Here is a 19211-nt window from a genome sequence, read left to right as displayed (position 1 = left end):
ATGTTTATGGGCCCATAGCACACACCGAGAAGTAGTAGTAGCTACACTGGTTTTAAAATTTGCCCATTTTAAATTTTTATTTGATATAGACAGCTAGAATCTAAGAACTGAGGGATATTATGCATTTGTAAATTAATATTTCTCCACATTAACATTTTGGAAACAGCAGGATAGCTAATGATATGATAATAAGCTGCCAGTTTTTATTGATAATGATGAAAGTTGACAAGTGGCTTTGTTTGCTCTATGTATGCCTGAATATTTTACTGACTGTCTGCAGGGCAGACACATATAATTGATTCTATTTCTGAGCCTCTTTGTAAGTTTCACAGCTTTTACATTTTTTTTGCTGACTATTTTAATTGTTTATAAGGAACAAGCACTTCCTATCCTTCCATCTGAATGCTCAGCGGGATCTTCTTATTTCCTTTCACAGAAAATTTGTTTCAGTGGTTTAACTGAAAACCCCGTGTTCCTCAATGTAAACATTGTAACCATAAAGAGGGGAAATAGAAATATTTACAAGATAGAATTGGTATTTTTGTTTTTTGTATCCATAGAGAAGTCAAACTGGAAATTGTATCTTAAATATCTCTGAATATTATTATAAACATTATACTAATAACAGTTATTTTAAATTTATTAGGTGTGTAATGGTGTAATTTGGTAGCTTGTTCCCTGAGCATCTTATTGTTTAGTTCTTAACAGGAAATTCTCCTTAAAAGGGAAGCAATATACATACCACAATATAATCTAGTATTCCCTTTTTGCTGTTAGAGGTAAAATTCCCATTGCTTCCCTTTTGTTAATATTTAATTCTTCCTTGTAACTTATTATAAAGTTAAAAATGTAACTCTGTAAAAGGAAATCTCTGAGCTGTTGTATATCAGTGTCAAGAGCTTTGCCTCTTTAACATTTAGTTCCTTTTTAAAAAGCTAATAACATGTAGACAGTTTTAAGCTATTGGAAATTTAGGGTGTGCAACATTTTTCGGAATATTTTCTTGAAGGGCTCCTTCATACTAAACACTGATATGATCCTATTTTAGCTGCTATGACAATATCCCAGAGTATGTATTTTGCTGAGGCATTAAATACACTCTATGATTGGAAATGAGACCCTATTGTGTTTAGTGGTTTGAGCATTGAACTACAACCTTGGGATTCAGGGAACATGGAAACTCATTGGATGATCCTGGGCCAGTGTCTCAGCTTTGGAGGAAGGCAAAGACATACCTCCTCTGAACAAATTTTGCCAAGAAAACATAGTGATAGATTTGCCTTAGGATCTCTACCACAGTGCCAGTCGTGGTCATTTTGAATTGTGGGGTTTGAAAATGGCAGCAACGTCTCTGTAGTGCTTCCTTTCAAGGGATCACTGAGATAATTTTCTAGGTCCTCCAGTATATTTCTGTGTGTGCTTTGACCATAAAGATGTGATGGAGACCTAGAAATGCTAGAGAGGTCTCCCTATATGTATTCTAGGTCTTTCAGAATGACTTTATGATCAACTTCTGCTAGAAGTCATTCATTTCAATGACTTTGCTATTATCTGCAACTTCAAATTTCCACAGGAGCACTGAAAGGGTAGAGTTCAATGGTGCTTCTTTTAGATTAATTTGGAATGGACTAATCACTCACCTTTCACCGCTCTAATCAGAGAAAGGAATGGCCCCCTTTTTGCTAGGAGTTAACACATTGACTCACCGATAAGTCTACCCAGGTTGTTTAAGTTGATTTTTTTACTAAAATGTTTAGACGTATACATGAGTATATACAGTCAACCCTGTACATTCATGGAAGCTAGGGTTGCAGAATGCCCATGAAGGCGGAAAAATTAAATATCAGAAGCCCTGCCCCAAACATACAAGCTACACAGTCTTTTTGCATCAATAGCCATGACCCCTCACTCCCTTTCCTACCATGAAGACACAGCCATAATTCAAACCCATTTCCCCTCTGATCCAACTGCTCACTTACCAGTAACTCCTTTATTATTTATGTATGTATATTTATTTTTATCCCACTTTTTCTCATGGGTGGGACTCAACTCCTTTTGCCCTACAAACTGCTCTGGACAATCACACTTTTACCCACCCTCTCAGCATGAAATTCAGCCAAATGCTAAACTCGAATCAATTCAGGAATGTATCTGCTACAGGGGGTTATACTGTAGTAATAGTGATGATAGTAACAACAACAAAAACACCAATAATGATATATGTGTACATAACACATCAGTGTGAACATTCCATATTGTGTGAGGTGAGATCTCCAGTGCAGGACCTTGACATAACAAGACTTGTTTCACAAAATGCGAGCTTAAAGAATCAGTCAATGTATAACTGGAGCTACTGTTTCTGCCATCATCTATGGAAGTCAAAGACAAAGCACAGACTGCAGCTTGACTTTCCTTGTCACAGAAGGCTAATACTGCTATTTTTATTAGCCCTTCCTTAAAGCTGCTGTTTATAGTTGCATGACTACCACCACTGCATCTGAATTGAAAGTGAAATTGAACTGCCTATTAAATAACTAAATAGTCTGCATAACAAGAAAAGCACACAGTTTAAAGCTATATAGGTCATGTTGTAAAAGTAGTGAGCAGTTAACTGATCTGTAGGTGGCACACAGACATGGGCTAACTGTTGCCATTGCTCTTTTCCAACTCAAAATACTAAGCAAATTCAAAATTAATGCTGGTAGAGGAAAGACCAAAATTTGGAGGGAGTTTTTTTTAAAAAAAAACTAATCCCTGTTCTGTATTCATTTAGTATGGAAATACAGATTATCTAAACATTTCCATCTTAAAAGCCATCTATATATACAATCAGCCTTCAATTTCCATGGATTCTTTAATTATAGATTCAACCACCCATGGCTTGAAAATATTTTTTAGAAATCCAAACAACAAACCATGATTTATTTTGCCATTTTATATATAAGGACACCATTTTACTGTAGTATTGTATAGGGGACTTGAGTATTGATGGAATTTGGTATCCATGGGGGGGGGGGGGGCAGCAGATACAAAGGGCCTATTGTAACCAGTTGAATGTAGCCTTAATACCCATTGAATTGAGTAGGATGCACATCATTATGGATACCTGCATCAATTACATGCACAGTTATATTTGGTAGACTCCTTTTTTCTTTATTCTTATAGGTTTTTCTCACTGAGCTGTTCAAGATGTTTGTGTAGTTTTTACATATTGATAGAATATTCACCTGCCATCCTTTTCAGAATCATATTAATGATTGCTTCAAAGGTTACCCTTACCCAATGATAGTGTCATCTCTCATTATTCAAATGGCTCCATTATTCTCACAGATGCAAAGGTTAATACATATTCTTTGAGATGCATAGTGTGATTTTGTTATTGACATTAATATTTTCAATTAATATTTGATTTTGAAATAACAAGCAGGAAGTGGTACTTGCTGATTACTTTCTGCTGCCTAAGAAAATGAACGCATAAATGTTAAATGTCTGCATTAGCAAAGCTTGAAGCACGAACGCCTATATTTTATTTATAGCACAAGCTCAGTATTTTGAGTAAGATACCATGCCATCCATCTGCTCTGTAGCAACCATTCTGTTGCAGCCTAACTACAAGTAGCTATTGTAATTTTTGATCAAGCCATTTTTTTATTGTCAAAGGATAGCCTTGACAATACACTTCATCTTGCAGTCAGAACTCCCGCGTTCCACATCACTACATAAAATGTGTGTATATGTGAGATACTTTTTGAATATGGCTGTTCTAAGTGCATGTGTGAGGCTGTGTAAAATAATAAACAAACTGGGATATAGGCAGTCTTCATGCAAGACTTTTCCATTCATTTGAAAGCTGAGGAACTTATCTGGTTTTATTCTTCTACTGACAAAAGATGATATTTAAAGAAAAACTGCTCTGCAGAAGAAGGCATCAACAGTTGCCTTGAATGTCCGTCGTATATTTCCATGCACCTCATGCAGTTTTATATTTCCCTGCACAGAGGACAATGGGGTAGTCAAATCCTTTTGGAGAGTGATGGTGTTATAATGGAGTCATTTGACAGAATTAGATTCAGACCAGAGAGGCTAGAGAAAATGCAGGATTACTTTGTATAAAGCTTGCAGTAATTTCACTCCCAAATTACCTGTAGAATGTCCTTTTAAGCGCAAACACCATCAACTAGTAGTTCAGGCACTTCAATTGCAATGAAAATAGTGCTACTTACAAATTGTTGACCACAATCTGGACTGGAGCTTTGAAGATGGGGAACCTTTTTGAAGAGAGCAGAGTAGAAATATTTAAAGATTTTCATCAAAAAAGGTCAAAAAGATAAATTTTGTGTACTGAGTTTTTTTTTCCCTGTGGCAGATCAGTTGTGATCTGAATTTATTTTCTGGGACAAGCATTATTTCTGCTTGCAAAATCTAAGGCTGCTTTCTCAATTTTATTACATTAGCAAATATATACAGTATTATTCTTTGTGATCATTTTTAATAGGAAGTTGATAAATAATGAGTGTGAGCCTAATGAGATGACATTGCTCACTCAGTGCTTCATGACATTCATTCTTTTCACAAAAGCACATGATTCACATCATTTTGTAGAATAACAAACTATACTTTTAACATATGCAGGCAGGTGTTATTGAATATGTGGAGAAACACAGGAGCTTTATATTGTTTGTATGTGTTAATAAAAGTTGCTCTTTGACTAAATGGAGTCTAGAGAGATGTGCAGAATAAAGAAATACAACGCAATGGGAGAGAGCAGTATTAACCTTCCATATAATAACTAAGAGCTAAGAAGGCTTTAAATCCATCTAGGAGAATCACTGTAATAAAAATAAAAATAAAAACCTAATAAATAGGAATGTTTTGATTCTTGAAAGATTCCTGCTGGAGAAGGAATGACAACAAACTACGGATGTGAGGACCCTGGCTATCTTTTGTGTTTTTGCTAATCCAAACCAGCTCCCACTTGTGAAATTCTGTCTACAGAAACCATCTTCCTGTTGGTCTTACCTACATTGTACATATTAGTTTAATTTTAAAATCATGTAACAAACAGCTTAGTATAATTAGTTTTCTATCAAATGTTACATGGGCCACATGCCAATCCTACAATCGCAATACCACTAAGCATTATTGAGTAGTACTTCACAATACTACTTTGTAAGTGTGATCTTTTGTAAACACTCTATGTAGATCAGTCCTTGATCTTTCCAGGTGGAAAATCATAAAATAGGAATCCTATTCTTTAGGTACATGGCACTTTGGGGATATCATATGATTTCAGAGGCATAAATCAGACATATATTTGCTTGAGGAAGCAATTAGGGAATATAGTCTAAAAGGGAATGCTATATGGTATCCAAATGCCAGATAGTATTTCACTAGCTGTACATGTATCACCTTTACAGTAAGCACTGCAGCATAACAACCTCAACAGATGGGGGTGAATTCGGCGACATGCCCCACTTTGCCTTCCCTTTAAGCCTGTCAGCTCCCATTCCATGATGCACAGCTACTTCCGGCAGGGCTCTGTGCTTAAAGGGAATACGGTGGAGCATGCCTCCATGGTGTCAACACGGGAGGCTTCCCATGTTGCATCAGGAACAGAGGGGGAAGCCGGGCAGTCAACACTCCTCTCCCCCATGGGATAGGGACTTGGGTGAGTCAGGCAATGTGGGATGTGGGGTGACAGGTTCCCCATGCCTCCCCCCCGACAGATACCACCAGAATTGCTATGCTGCGTGCCGATTCTGGCAATCATGGTGATTCCAGCAGTCTTTGTGATGAGGCTGTAAGTGTCAAAATAGGTTTTCTTACCCTATGAGGAAAGTATTCCTTGACATTCACAATAAAAAAGTAACAAACAATGAATGCTTCCTTATGATTTCATGATTCTGAAATATGTGAAGCATGGAGGTTTGAATTCAAATGTACGTACTGTATATGGAAATGGGTTGATAAAATAGATCCTACTCCTTTTAGAGCTTTCCTGTCATTTTAATTATTTTATGGTTACGTTCATAACTTGTTGCATTATATATGAATTGCTGCGTTTATATAATGTGGTATGTACTAGTGTATCAGTCAAGGCAGGTTTGAGGGCCAAATTTTTGAATTTTGATATGACCCAGGCATTAAATCATCCTACAGAGAATGGAAAGCACTAGTCCTGCCTCAGAGGGCCAACCACCACTGGCCACCACCACTATTTCTCCACTTAGACATTCAGAAAGGCATTTCACCACTATACTCAGACAAGGAAATAGCTCATTTTTAAAATAAAAGTTAAGCTGCAGCATTATCTCTTTTAAAAAGTAACCACCCTCTTTTCTGAGTAAAGTGGCAAAAGGTGAAGTTCCATTCTGGGAGAAGCTTAAAGAAGCACAAACCACCTCTATTCTCTCAGGTGCAATGCCACTACTTTTTGAGGGCCAGGACAGGAAAATGGTGGGGGGTAGCTCTTTGGTGCTCACATTAAGGAAATGGCAAGAGAGTCAAAGGGGTCAGTTCTTCTTTTAGGTTCTCCTGGGACAGACTAAGTTTTTGTGGTTTGCCATTGTACTCAGAGAGGCGGAAGGTTCCTTTTTGATAAGTGTTAAGATACAATACTTAAACTGACCTGTGGATAAGTTGGTCCAGGATTTTTGGGATCAGTTTTTTTGCCTAAAATTTCTGGCGTATACATAGTACTTTCACATCTGAAATTAGTTGCACGTTAAACGTTAGTCCACAAATGGTACTAACTAGGGCTTTTATGAAGAAGAATGCATTAATGCCACTTCACTAACTTTGTAAAACACTTTGTAGACTCGTCAATGTAATTGGAAATTGTTTTTTTGTACATTAATATGCAAAATGACTGTCAGTAGAAGTGATATTCATGGTGCACTCATGCAGTTGGCAATTTAGCTCTACTGGATTCAGTTGTATCTACTCCTAGGTAGCAGTGTCTATAGCATTGCTGCCTAATAGTAGTCATGTGGTTGCAGGGAAATCCCTGGCAGAGGAACCATTATTATTCAAACCGTCATCATGGTAGTATGTTTTGATACTCTATGGTACCAGTTCTTCCTTTAAAAAACAAACATATCACATTCTCCCACATATTGGTTTCTGAAAGGGGGAAAATAATCACATTGATTTCAGAAACAATTCTTCCCCTCCCATCTTCTAATCAGCTGCTGGTGGCTTTATTGAAGAGATTGTAGTTATAACAATTTCTGCAGTTGTATCAAGGTTTTTAATTTAAAACAACCTTTTAAGATTCATGACTGGAGTTAGTAGATTGAACTTGATTGAATTTCCAAGCCAGAGTCAGATGGAGACTGGCTTGGGGAAAAATCAAATAAGAAATTACACTAACTTTCTCTAGAATTCTTTGGGAAAAAAACCATGTTGTACTAGCAATACAGGAACAAAGGATAATGGTATTAACACAAATCCACCAATAAGGAGCAAATTATTATTATTATTATTATTATTAATAATAATAATAAACAACTTTATTTATACCCCACCACCACCATCTCCCAGAGGGACTTGGGGTGGCTCACAAAGTACTTGAGGTGCAACCTGCAAAATACAAAAGGTGCAAGAGCAATAACATAAAACAATAAGCAGCCAACACGAACAACACAACTTCACCAATGCTATTTCCTAAAACATGTACAACATTCCACACTTATTCTTTGGTGATCTAGCTGATATTGTTTATCAGCAGAAGGTGCCAAAGTGTTTCAGAACATACTCAGAACATTTTTCTGTACAGTATGTTTAACCTGACATCACTAAGAGCTTATAAAATTTCTCTGTCTTGTGGATATTTTTTTCAGCATGGTTGTACCTTGTTATACTTTTTGACTTTTCTCTTTAGGGGCCTCAAGAGACAGACCTCCTTTCCATCTATACACCGTTATTTCTGCCTGTTCTACAGGTTCCTGAGTCACTCTTCCCAAGAGATTAAAGGCTGCTCTGTAAAAAGCACTTATCTTTGGTAGATTGACTGATGGCTTTGACACTATTATTTTCTGGGCTCTTACACTATTATTTGTATTTATATGTGCAGCTTCAAGACATTGTGGTTTTTTAAAAGCTGTATACTTTTGTATTTTCTAGCAGACATATTCATACTCTTGTTATATTTATTTCTATCCTGCCTTTTCTTTAGATCAGGACTCAGTGCTGCTTATAACAAAAAGACATCATTAAAAATCCACAAGATACAAAAGTTAAAACAAGGTTAAATAATTAAAAAACCCAGCTGTATGATGTAAAACATATCTCATTAAAACACATACACCAGGACAACAATTAGCGATGTTCATCTCATTGTGTAAAATTGGCCTTATTTAGAGACTCATCAAATGCTAGTCAGAATAGAAAAGTCCTTTCTTATCTGTGAAAAGAAAGTAGGTGCCAGTCTAACTTCTCTAGGAAGCCTTGGAGCAGCCACTGAGAAGGCCCTCTCCCATATTCCCACCAGAAGTACATATGCAGGTAGTAGGACCAGTAGGACAGAGAAATAGATGTATAAGAAAAAGTTGAGGACCTCAAAGTTTGTACAATTTTAATTGTATGACTATAATCTATATTACCAGCTTTCTCTTCTATTACAAAGGGTATCCTTCAAGATGTGAAAGTCATATTTATGCCCAATGGATATATTACTCAATGTCCCAATCTAAATCGCAGTAAGTAGTAAATTTTATCTATATATGTTTTTAATTATGTGTGTAGTTTGTTAATTGTTTAGAGCCTTTACTGTTCATGTTTATCATTGCTGCATAAGTGTGCAATGTTATAGCCTTTAGTTGTCACATCTTATGAGCCAAGAGACATGATTTTTCAACTCTTCCCATTAAATCTAAGTCAGGGAATTTTAGATGCCTTAAGAGTATTGTTTCAAGCCTATTTTATTGTACTGTCAGATGCTACTGCTGCTTTTGTTGTTAACTTTATTTATCCTTCCTTTCCCCATGAAATAGGGACTCAATTCATGTTCATGTTTATTCTCAGTTTAGGCAGATCTTATAAGTCTGTGCTCGTTCTGTCCTGTTCCTTTGCCTTTAGATGGGTTTTGTGTTGCTTTGAGCACAAAAAAGCAATTGAGATGTGCCTGTTAAGAATTCTGATTACAGATTTTTGACCAGATCAGCTTACAAAGTAGAGAAAAAATGGAGTAAAAAATGCACCATCCTAATACACCCTTTATTTGTTTTTCCCTTCCCATTATACCCTTAGTAGCTAATTTTCTCCCTCTTTCATCCACCTCATCCCAGCTTTTAGGGCATCAGAACATCAAAGCATTTTATGTCATCTTATAGACTGACATATTTTCTGTCTGACATAATTTTTCGTGGACTCCAGACCACTTCTTCAGATGAAGCTCGAATCAGTTTAAGTTAATGCCAAATAAAATCTTTAAATGTTTTGGCCTTGGTGCAGCTGGCTGGCAAAACTACCTTTCATCAGATGTTTTAATGAAAACAGTAGGTGTTAAAGAGATATTAATGAGTATATAAATCAGTAGAATATCTGTGGGACTCAGATTAAAGGCAAATGCTGAAAATACTCCACAATCAACAGCCTTCTTGTTTAACTGTTGTGTTTTCAGGCAATTGCACTGTCATGTAGTCATGCCATGTATTACGACAGCAGGTGTCTTAATAGAATATGTACAAAGAGAAAAAATGCTGCTATCTGGGGACTGCCACACAAGAACTGGAATGAAAATGTGCTAAGACAAGTCTTTAGCCAGGCTTCTGTAGTTGCAGGGTCAAATAAGGTTTATGCAAGACAGCTTTCTCATGGAGTGCCCATGGGTGCTTGACAGGGTTGCATATGTTTTTTCTTCTACTCCATTTGGTCTAGCTCTGTAGTCATAATTCTTCACAGGGACAACTTGTATGCTGACTGTACCATGAAAATGCTGTTACTGGGTTGCTGTAAGCTTTCCGGGCTATATGGCTATGTTCCAGAAGCATTCTCCTAGAGAGAATGCTTTGGAACATGACCATACACCTCGGAAAACTCACAGCCACCCAGTGATTCTGGCCATGAAAGCATTTGACAACAAATTGCTGTTAGTTCACCTATAGTGATATATGTATGAAGTTCTGGAACAAGGGAATCATGTGCCTTGATATTAGGTTCCCAGTATAGAATCGGGCAGATGTCATGACAGAACAGCAGCATCTGTGAGTAGAAAATGTGTCAGAAAGCCACAGCAGAAGGAAATTGTCTTCTGCTGCTGTTTTTCCACCTCTCGTGAGGAAAGGCTGGCCATATTTTAAAAAAAATGAGAAGCATTTCTGGTAGACTGGTAGCTGTGGTCCAATACTAATCCGTAAGTTTTATTTTAAAAGTGGTTTACAGTAATCACTTGGGATTTGTTGGGGTTTGGTTTCAGAACACTCCATGGATATCAAAAATAACTGTATAATAAAATTATATCCCTTATATAAAATGGCAAAATTAATTTTGATTGTGTGTTCCTGCATGCAAGGGGTTTAGACTGGATACAGAATCTATGAATACAAAGCATCTGCTGTACTTCAAATGCTGTCTCACCCTTCATTTCAGCACAGTTCCATTATTTTTTCTTGAATCTAAAATATTGCCTCAGATCACAGATCCTATATGCTTATGTGTAAGTCTAGATATGTTAGTCAAAAAGGCAACCCAAGAACCCTAGGCTGACTTATCCATGGGTCTTACCAAGAAGGAACCACTCCCTTCTCTAAACAGAATGGAGAAAAACAAGAACTAAGTCCACCCCAGGAGCATCTGAAAAAGCACTGACTACTCTCTCTACCATGGCACCATTTCTGGCATTTCTGAAAGCCCAGGTGAGGGTATGGTAGAGGCCACAGCCTCCCTGGTGTGGCACTGTTACTTTCTCCTCTCCTGGATGGTCATATAAAATCCATATCTTTAGCCCCAAAATCTGCCCCTGAGGTCGACTTAGACATGAGTAGATATGGTTAACATATAAATATTTTATTAATATAAAATAATATCAACAATACTCATTTATTTAATTTGTTTACATTATTTTAAAAACTTCTTACACTCCATGCTATATCTAAAGATCTCAGGACATCTTACAATATAATTTAATGGAATAAAATATATATTAAATCATTTATCAGTTAAAACCAAATAATTCTAAACCTGTCAAAACAATTTAAAACAATTTGCAATATGAAATATGCAAATGGGATAAAATTAGTTTTCAAAAGCATTAATAAAAAACCATATTTTGACCTGACATCAGAAATGGCAGCAATTAGGAAGGATAATGGAGTACCATGGCATAGAATGCCCTCTCTCATGTTCTCGTACAACATGAGATGTGCAGGCCTCACATGTCATTCAGAGATATAGAGGAAGGACAGTGACAAAATAAGACTTATTTGTTGATATAGAAATCAAATGATTTTATTTAAATAATTTTGTTTAATAATATAAACATTAAAATGTGTGGTGCTTTATTGTATTGCATTCCCTCCAACTAGTAGAGATGCTAAAACTCAGTCTTTGTCTTCTAACTTGCCTTGAGCATTTGAATGCCTAAGCAGATATGTTAATTTTTCTAGTATCAAATAATTAAAAATGTGTCACATGACTGGCTACAATGCCAGTCATAATATTGTAAACAATTTTGGTTAGTAATAGCTCACTTTTTCATGTGCAGCCTTATTCTGAAACATATGGATTTACGAACAAGTCCACTGAAAAAGATATGCTCTAGGTAGCTGCTAGGACTCTCCAATTCTGGATCCATTGTGGCAATGCAGCAGCCAAATCTGGCTGTCCTCTTCCTGAGGATGTGAAAGAACTGAAATGTGCTTCCTTGCCTACATTGTAATTCCAGAGAGATCCCCAAGAGACCTCTGTCTTTCTCTCTCCTGGAACCATGACTTCCTTGTTTGAACAGTTCGACACTGGATTCTGTTTGCTTCTTTGTCTAACCTGTCAGAGCAAGATGGCAAGGAGCAGTTGCCACAATTATAACTGGTCTGTGACTGAAGAAAGAGTGCTATCTGAAGATGTTATAGATTTCTTTATTGTCTACTTGCCCTTCCATACACCTGTGTGGATCAGTTGGAGCTGGGAGTCAAGCAAACTCTGGATATCCATGCTCCTGAGCGAAGAGGAAGGGTTTACATAGCCACAACATGTGTGTTGGTTCTGTTTAGGAAACCACAAATCTTTTGTCAGTGACTATTTAAAAATGGAGTTTTTCTGTAACCTCTCTAGCATTGATTAGAAAAGGTCACATATAATAGTGTTATTTTGATCTGTTTAAAATCTCTACCATATTATAACATTCCTGATTTTATGGCAATTGTCAATGATCACATCACTGATTTGATTGTATGTTTACCCAAATGCTTTCCAGTTTCAAAGAAGGCCCGATATGCATGAGTTCAAGGCCTTGGTGCCCATTACGTGATTAACTGTGATATGGAACGCGTGTGATTTTAACTGTTGTTTTAATTAATTTATGTTTAATGTTTTGTTTTAATTGTAATTGTTATTTTTGGAATTCTGTGTTGGGCATCAAATTGTTGCCGATTGTGAGTCTGAGGCCCCTTCAGGGTGAGAAGGGCGGGATACAAGTATGGGAAATCTGTGACTACAGTGGTGTGTATTTACATTACACTAAAATGTAAGAGATCTTGGCTTGTAAATTAGGGATATGTTACTTTTTTAATATATGGTATTTATTTATCCATTGTTTTCTTTCCTTTATTGAGCCTGCCCGACTTGCAGTGACTTCTTAAGTCTGGTACAAGGAATTATGGATTTGCAAGAACTTCTGGCTAAAATGACAGCAAAAGTAGGTACATGAACACTGTTCTCAGCTTTCAGTACAAGTTATCATTTATTTAATGTCTTTGGATCAATGTTGGGCTGAAAATCTACTGTTATGCACCCCCCCCCCCCCCAGTGAGACCTTGGGGAACCTCAAATTACACTCACAAATCATTTAGCCTCTAGGCATTGTGGAAGTGTCACCATATTTTACAGCTGTTTTAGACTCATATAATGACTTGTTTTGAACAGAGAAGACCAGCTAAGCAGTCATTTGGAAAAGCTGTGGTATCTGTGGGGTGTGGCAGTTTCTCAACCCCATTTTTATTATTTTTCCATCTCCAGGGAATTTAAGGCACATGTACTTCCCACATGTCGCAGACCAAAACCAGGGAACAACTGGTCAGGCAACATCACAGTATGGTTAGAATGGCAAAAAGAACAAGGGAGAATACCCAAGCTAGGAGAGGCTGCAGGAGTTTCTTTTTGTCCAGTCTACTTTGAATATTGACTCCACCCCTCCTCTTCTGACTCATGCTGAGTTAATTGAGTTCAAATTACTTCTAAATTTTGAACACACTTTTCAGCAATTGGAGTAAGCCAAGGTGAGGGGGGAAAGTGGGTGGCAGACAGAGAACTGGGAAATGTTAAAAGCCGTCAAAGAAACAGAATGAAAGGAAATGAATAGTGATGCCCCCTGACAATGAATATATTTGAACTCTTAACCTACTTATTAGCCATCTGAATCTATTCTGTATCTAAACTTTCAGTTTGACATGATCCTTCCCTGGCATAGAACAGTTGTGATAGTGAGTGGAAGGCATGAAGTCTGTAATTGAACAAGAGAGGAGTCATGGAATCACAACTATGAGGAAGAGTGAAGAGTTGTAAAGAGGGCTCTGCAGTGCTTCTGTCTTGCTCCTCTGTTTGCCTTCATTTTTATTATTTAATTCAAATGTTCTATGTGCTTTAGCAGTTTATGATAGCCCACAAAGTTATTATTAAAACAAAACACCTTAAATGCATCCTCAAAATCAGCAATAAGTACACCATTACTGCCCAAATATTCTGTAGAACAGATATATATTTTGATCCACTTTTGTGGATATCAATAAACCTGGGAGTATAATACAGCCACTCCCTCTTTAAGTGGTATAGCAAAGTATGTGATTTAAGAGAATAGCAGTGGTGGTTCCATGTCAATACAATGGTGAAGTCTCCTCTGAACTCTAAAGGAACTCTCCAGGTTTTTGAACCCTCTTCCCCAAAATAGCTTTATATCTTATATATTTCCTTTAAAGTTCAGATTAAAACCTGGAATGTATTTACCATCTCATTAACAATGGAAGCATAGCTGCTATTGCCTGTGAATAGGCACTGTTGAACACAATAGGACTTTTTTTTCTGGGAAAAAAACCCATGCACATGGCTGATTACTGGAACTGAAAACAGTAAAACTTGAAAGATGGACTTGCTGCAACCTCTTCTTCTTAACCCCCCCCCCTTCACTAAAAAAAAAACCAAAACAAAAACCAGCACAGAAAATATACAGAATCTATCCTTGTTTAATGTTCACTCTTCACATTTTACTTCATACTGGTGTCCAATCTTGATTTTATATTGACATTTTCTACATGATACTTTTTGCTCAGCATGCTTTGGAGAGGATCACTTTGTAGAAATAAAAATATTAAATTTCAGTTCATCGTACTGCAGGAAAATGAGATAATTATTCTGAGACATGCTGGTGGTCTTATTAGGTACCAATTAAGTAGTGTATTGAGTGACTTGTCCTTGCCACAGTTAATTATATTTTTCTTGCTTTTTAAAAAAGTCTCAATAATACATGATTAACATTCTGAAGGTTACATGTATCTCTTGAAGTGGAGTGCTCTTTACCTTCTTGTTCCTAATTCTCAGTGATGTTGTTTTGTTGTTCTTTACAATGCATAAATTGAATGTTTTGTTGCATTAATGCCCAAGTGAGAAAACATGGTCACAGTGGATAGTTTACTTGTTAGAGACAAGCAAATGGAATGTAAAATTACTTGTATTATTTAGTGATTAAATACATTTAGGAATTAACCTTTAAATTGTAAGCCTCTACAAAATCCATTGGCACATAAACATTTCTGTTTAATCCCAATTGTGTGAGTGATATGATTGCAACATATTTTTCTGACTTGTTTAATTGGCAGTAACGTTCCAAGCCTGAGAGCTCATGCTAAAAAAAGATTAACATAGTTGGTAGAGTGTTTAATACTTATTTAATATAAGAAAGGAGAAGTAAACCTGTTAGGTTACACCAGGTTGCATATCTTTCTGCTACTAAAATAAAAAGAGTGCAGGTATTAACTGTGTTATAACGTGTAGATGTGAGATACAGGGACATGGAATTTAAAGATTAATCCTTTTCACTGTTAAATTATAAGAACATCAGAACATTTTTCCTGATTTTGATACTGCAGCAACTAATCACTCATTTCAGTGATTAGGTGGCGTGCATCTGCAAGAATTGTCATGGATGGCTACCTGACTTTTAGCAGGTGGTAAAGTTAGGACGGGTGTATTGTAAAGACAGCAGGTGATCCTTGTCATGATGTTCATTCCTGCAATGGGAAGAGATACATAAAATGCCCTTGCTTGTATGACCTCCCCCCAAAAATCAAAACTTAAAGACTTTATTTGTGTTCAACAAATGAAAAGACTGCAACATAGTCCCCAGTAAGTATATTCAGGATACACACATTTGGCAAGTTTCTGCTATGTCAGGCCTGCACAACCTATTGTCCTCCAGGTGTTTGGGCATCCAACTCCCAGACGCCCTAGCTAACTTGTCCAATAGTTAGCAATTTTATGAAGTGAAATCCAAAACACCTGGAATGCCACAGGTTTTGTGGGTTTGTGCTATGTGGTTACAGGAGGAAGAGCCCAAGCTGGAGTAGTTGGGATTGGTAGAGCTGCCAGGAGGGCTGTTACTGGGTTCTCTTTCATACTCCTGTATAGGACAACATACATAGTAGCCATTGAGAGAGGAAGGTGTATTTCTATTTGGAACTCATTTTCAAACATTGCAAAGTGAGTAGAGACAGCAAATCATGCAAAATACAAGAGGCAGTTATAATCTTTAGTAGCATAAGCTTTCTCTCTGCCCTGCTTATCTAATAGTATGATCTAACAGCATAGTCATGTATGAATGACTACTCAAAAGTAAGATCATTTGCATTTCTGGAGCTTTCTGTTTTTCTGGGTAGAGTAAGGTAGACGTAACAACATAGTCTATATACATTCCCACAGTTACAATATTTTGTACTGTCCATATTAAACAGATTTTGGCAAGGCTAGTGTAATATCAGCCAGTTTACCAGCTGTTAGAATTACTGGGAGATGGCCAAAACATCTTGGGACCCACAGGTTGAGAACAACTGCTTTAAAGGAAAACTTATGCTTATTGTATCAAGAAAACCTTATTTGTAGAGGAAAAGAGACAGCCAAAAAAACGTTGGCCTATACTTGCTTATAAGAGACCCCAAAGCTGGTTGTAATGTATGGGTATAAGCTAGCAACCATTATTGGGGATGCAGCTCTATGGAAACTCACTCTCCATACAAAGAGAAAGCAAAGATACAAAGTGATCTCAATAGGTAAGAAGGAAGCAAAGGCCTTGAATACATAAACCAAAGAAAATGCAGAGATGTGAAGCAAGGGATGTGTTTTCTAGCCTTCTTTCTCTTGTAGATTCCTTTATAGGATTGTTGATGTCTCTTTGCTTCCAACACATCTTGCTTAAAAATAAAAAATAAGATATTTAAGGATTCATGAAAATGAATTAAATTTTAAATTAAAATAGTAATATAAAGGTAAAAGTGTTGAAGTAGCTCAAAATACAATTACAGCTAACTAAAAGGTATATGGTACGTAGTTATGAGAATAGGAGTCTTGGCAGAAATGTCAATGCTAAAATGGGAAGTATTATTTGTTCACCAAACAAGCATGGTTATTTGACTTTTAAAGTGTGAAAAACAGCACTGAAGTCAACTGGGATTTCAAGAGGAATGAATGCCCATTCTGCTGAACCATGCACTGTTCTAATGAAATGAAATATATTTTTTTCACCCTGGAGGGAAAAAAGGAACTTAAAAACCCCCACATAGAATTTAATAAGAACATCTTGCCCTTTGTCTTTCCAAATTTGTTTGCGTAGATCTGACAGAAAATATAATGGTTTATGGAGTTCTGTAAAAAGATGCTCGTGGGTATTTTGTGAGAAGTAGAAGAAAAATTGTAAAATGCAAGTAGATACCAGTTCAATAAAGATTGTACTTTTTATGTTATCTGGTAAATACTGGAAATTACTGCTGTAAATTTTGTATTTTCTCCCTGCAAGGCACACATGATTTGGGAGCATGTACTGTAGCTTTTACTCGTATTGTAATATGATTTAGAATCAAAATAATACCTTTGGGTTCAGATGTAGAAACATCCTTGGAAAATGAGCCCCCTCTTGTGCGGTATAATTTTTGGGAAGCAATCCAAGGTGAACTATCACTCAGTTTGGTAGAGCCTGGAACATTCAGTGAGGCATGAGGTAGTGGTCTTATTAAATATGCTGTTAATTCATTAAAATTTGACAATATAATTTAAATGAGATATATTCCCCTTTTTGTAGACCTTAGTTACTTAGTTGTGTTACCATGTACAGATTTTAACAGACTGAAAATATTTCTCTTCAACAATCCATAATCAATGAAATAGTCAATCAATAATCAATTTTAGCGTATTGTTTATTGCTTGTTCTTTATACTGTTTTTATTGTTTTTAATTTGCCTTTTGTTTTGTATTGTTATATTGTGTATTGAGGCCTTGGCCTTTGTAAGCCGCATCGAGTCCTTCGGGAGATGCTAGCGGGGTACAAATAAAGTTTAATAATAATAATAATAAATAATAATAATAGTAATCATACCATTAGCTCTCTCTGATCCCATATTCTATATTCACATATTATACACATACATTATTCTACACATGTATCAACAAATACATATTTAAAAGAGTTACAAATATTTTCCATTCAGTAGCTTCATGTTCATGTTCAGTAGCTAGATGTTCTATATTATAGAACAAGATGGAATGTGTTGTTGGATTGGAATCTTGTCATTCCTATCCATTGGCCATTCAAAGTGGGACTGATAGTTTTTGCAGTTGAATAACGTCTGAAGGATTACATATTCCTCACAGCTTGTACAGGGAATAAAAATTGAGTTTCTCTCTGCCATTCAGTAAGTTCATAGCTAGCTCAGTGATGAACCAACAATTCACAATTCAGAGTCCTTTGGATGAACCGCTGTGCTTCTTTAGCTCAAATGTAATTTCCACATGACTTAGCATTTTAACATGAGTCTGCAAGCTTGATATCCAACAAATGAACTGTCTTATTTAAATAGTCCAATGCTTTACTAAATATATAGGTACAGACTAAACAGACACACATACTTCCATATACATAGTTTTGTGTGCCTTAAATCTCAGGCCCTTTCCACACTGCCATTATATCCCAGGATCTGATACCAGATTATCTTCTTATCCCAGATTATCTGGCAGTGAAGATTCATAATCCTGTTTAAAGCAGACAATTTGGGATCAGATTTTGGGATATAGGGCAGTTAGAAGGGGCGTAATTTACATGTTTATTCACTTTGGTACACCACCCTATGATAATTTCATGATCAAAAAAAGTTAGTGTTCTGATTACGTTTTGAAAAAATAATTTTCTCTCAAAAATAACTAACAATTGCAACTGAAATGAAGACACATCATAGGGTAACTGATCAAGGTATTAGAAGGATTTAGTCCCCTTTCAGCATATTTCCAAGGGAAAAATATGGGGTGAAAAGATACAGGAGCTCACATGATTATGGGTCTCTGTACAGATTATTCCTGTCCCCAGGGAGTGAAGCAAGAACAAGAGCTCCCAAGCTAAGTGTCCTCCTGAAAGTTTTCACTTACAAAGTTCCTCAAAGTTCCTTTGAGTAAATGGCCTTGCCATAACTGACTTGTCCAAAGAAGTATATCAAGTTCAGTTCCTATGCTGTCCTATTGTAAAGTTGTGCTGGGCATATTAAAAACCAATGAGCCTGTATGGATTATTGTGTGAGTGAATGTGTGTGAGTGAGGACAAGTCATGAGCCTCCAAAGAGCCACAAGAAAAAATCCTCCACAGATGTATTACTTGTACCTAGGCAGTGACCGAAAAGAATACACAGAGTGGCACAAGGAGGAAGTTGAGATTGATGCCTATTATGTAACGAAGCTTAATGTGCCATTGCTGGTGCATCTTGTGGGTTCTGCTAGAGACCAGGCCAAACATCAAGGTGATTGATAAA

At 36.6% G+C, this 19211-nt stretch overlaps 1 protein-coding gene across 8 annotated transcripts in view; it reads left to right on the top strand.

Moving 5' to 3' along the window:
• The window catches only part of nell1 (neural EGFL like 1), a 697019-nt gene that overhangs the window by 190891 nt on the left and 486917 nt on the right, over window positions 1-19211 (top strand). For all 8 annotated transcript variants that reach the window (XM_062967797.1, XM_062967796.1, XM_062967794.1 and 5 more), the window contains exons 6-7: window positions 8627-8699; window positions 12771-12853. In XM_062967797.1, the coding sequence (XP_062823867.1) occupies window positions 8627-8699; window positions 12771-12853 (156 nt within the window). The remainder of the gene's footprint in view (window positions 1-8626; window positions 8700-12770; window positions 12854-19211) is intronic.

The sequence above is a fragment of the Anolis carolinensis genome, chromosome 1 (assembly GCF_035594765.1).
Source record: "Anolis carolinensis isolate JA03-04 chromosome 1, rAnoCar3.1.pri, whole genome shotgun sequence".
Taxonomy (NCBI): domain Eukaryota; kingdom Metazoa; phylum Chordata; class Lepidosauria; order Squamata; family Dactyloidae; genus Anolis; species Anolis carolinensis.
The sequence above is the reverse complement of the archived record's forward strand: the minus strand, read 5'-3'. Positions and strand labels throughout refer to the sequence as shown.